Below are 2,500 nucleotides of genomic sequence, written 5' to 3'. Positions count from 1 at the left end.
TCCTTGCACCGGATCCTGAACGAATCGGTCATATTTACTACAGACGTCGTCCAGCGCAGACGGAACACAAATCTGAATAATAGACAAATGGTGGATGATGCAAAATATTAAATTTGTTATCAATCAATCTGTCCTTTAGATTAAACCTGATTAACAACACCATCGGCAGCCTGTCGACGGAGCAGCGGCAGGCTTTCGGCTCATGGTTCAGTCGGTCTGTTGGCGTAGCGAACGTTACGGCAGGTGGGACGTCATTCATCCGAGACTGCGGTAACCTGATCGCGTACCTGCCGTTCTTCAGCTTCCAGCACCTCTCACCTCCTCAGGTAACAGCCATGCCACCTTTACCGTGACACCCGAACCGTCCTGGCTCCGGCCGAGGGTTTATCGCCGGTCAGATGGCTCCTTTTTTTTGAGGGACAAGGCTGCAAATCAGTCGTCTGTAAGCAAATACGGGGCCATGAATTAAACATGGATGTGTAGAGGAGGCTCAGAGCTGGACGTTATTGGACATTTTATTTGTGCAGTATAGTGTTTCAGTTTAGTTACTGATCATAATAGTAAACCAGCCTGCCTTTTATTGTGTGTGTGTGTGTGTGTGTGTGTGTGTGTGTGTGTGTGTGTGTTTCAGATCTTGAATGGTCTGGATGTTCTTCTGAGGAACGACTTGGGAGCTGTGAAGCAACAGTTTGTAGCTCAGAGTATCTTTGGCACGTACAAGAACCTCACAGCAGACGACTTCAGAAGGTTTGTACGTCACGCTCATCCAGATAAATCCAGAATGATGTTTTGTTTTTTTTTGGTGTCAAAAACAAAAACATCCGACTTTTCAGACGGCAGGTCTGTGCAAATCGGCCTGAAACGACCGGGAAAAAATGTATTGACTTTATAAAAGGAATCAGTTTTTGTTTTAATCAATCAATCAATCAATCAATCAATCAATCAATCAATCAATCAATCAATCAATCAATCAATTAATTGATTAATCTATTAATTAATCAATTGATCGATCAATCAATCAATCAATTAATTAATAAATTAATTGATTGATTTTTGTTTAGATCCTTGGAGCACTTTTAAATTTTTTTAAATTTCAGTGTAACTTTTCATCCCCAACACTGAATTCATCGCTTTGCTAGTAGCGGTGCCTTTGAGTTAGCTAGCTACAGATTTTTCTTTATGATTATTGAATAGCTATATGAAAAAGATCAGCCATGTCATTCTGGATAATGTCAAAATTCAGCTCTGTAACGCTTGAGTAAAAATGACTAGCTTTCCTGCTTCACAAGTGAGAATTTGTGAGAATGAAATGCCATGAATGTGTTTTAGGTTAGCCACACTGACATGCCGAGCTAGCACGAGTGAGCTGTTGGCGTATGTCAACACCAACATGTTGCCGGTAATCCAGGAGAACATCAGGACATGTTTATCACAAGGCAACCACGTCCCCAGCTACATGGTGAGGACTGCACCTTAAAACCATTAACACTGTTCATTTCTTTTGCTTATAATTTTGTCCTTCATGTGTCGCATCTGTCAGATTTCCAGCCTGCTGCTTTCAAACGGATCTGAGCTCCAGTCTCCCGGTGCTCTCGGTCCTCAGAGGGTCTCTCAGCTCGCACCGCTCCTGCCTCTGCTAGGGGTGGAGTTTCTGCAGCAGCTCAACCCGTCGCAGCTCGTTCCTGTCTTCAGTGCCCTCACCTCTGTTCGCTTCACACCTACACAGGTACGGGGTGCACCGCATCTTACGCTTCATCATACAGCATGGAATTCGGTCTCCAAAACTATTAGTGCCCCTCCACAGGATGGGCAGAAAGGTGCAGTTATGTGGCTGCCAGGTCCAGGGCTAATGTGAAGACTGATGGTGTCACGTGTTCAGTTAAATATTTGGACGTTTCAACCCAAAACATGGCTGTTACTTCTGATCTGTTTATAAAATGTCTTGATTAGTGATTCGATTCCCGGAACGTTTTCACGGAAGATTCGACTCATAAACAAAACGTACTACAGGTTCAGCATCTTATTAATAAATACATTCGTAAATGTGAGAGAAAAAAACAGTCGAGCATCTAATGGAACGATCAGATAAAACCGAGGTCCGAACCAGAAACAGAACTCCGAAGTTGATTAAAACAGCTGATCTCTGTGGGGTTTGGTGTTAAGTTGTTCAATAACGATCATGTGATCATGTGACTTTATTGTGATCATGTGACTTCATTGTCACAATTCAGCTCCACCATAAATGTGTCACAGTTTATAGCTAACCTTTAATGACCATATTTTAACCTAAAGAGATGACAAACGTTATTCAGCTTTGTTGTAGCTCATTATAAGTAAAAGGTCAGATAATGTATATAATATTTTAACAGTCGATTACAACTAAGTTCAGAAAACCACAATTGTACTAGATTTTATTAGACCGAAGAAAAATGCCTGTTGACCTAATCGCTGGACTGAGGGAGAGAAAGAGAGAGAGACTGAGGGAGAGAAAGAGAGAGAC

The 2,500-nt window shown here is 42.1% G+C and overlaps 1 protein-coding gene across 1 annotated transcript in view; it reads left to right on the top strand.

Annotated features, from left to right (window-relative positions):
• Window positions 1-2,500, top strand: part of strc1 (stereocilin 1) — a 32,650-nt gene that overhangs the window by 9,689 nt on the left and 20,461 nt on the right. The window contains exons 8-11 of the mRNA XM_027154059.2: window positions 140-326; window positions 632-747; window positions 1,330-1,459; window positions 1,541-1,726. Coding sequence (XP_027009860.2) covers window positions 140-326; window positions 632-747; window positions 1,330-1,459; window positions 1,541-1,726 — 619 coding nt within the window. The remainder of the gene's footprint in view (window positions 1-139; window positions 327-631; window positions 748-1,329; window positions 1,460-1,540; window positions 1,727-2,500) is intronic.

This window comes from Tachysurus fulvidraco, chromosome 1 (assembly GCF_022655615.1).
Source record: "Tachysurus fulvidraco isolate hzauxx_2018 chromosome 1, HZAU_PFXX_2.0, whole genome shotgun sequence".
Classification (NCBI taxonomy): Eukaryota; Metazoa; Chordata; class Actinopteri; order Siluriformes; family Bagridae; genus Tachysurus; species Tachysurus fulvidraco.
The sequence above is the reverse complement of the archived record's forward strand: the minus strand, read 5'-3'. Positions and strand labels throughout refer to the sequence as shown.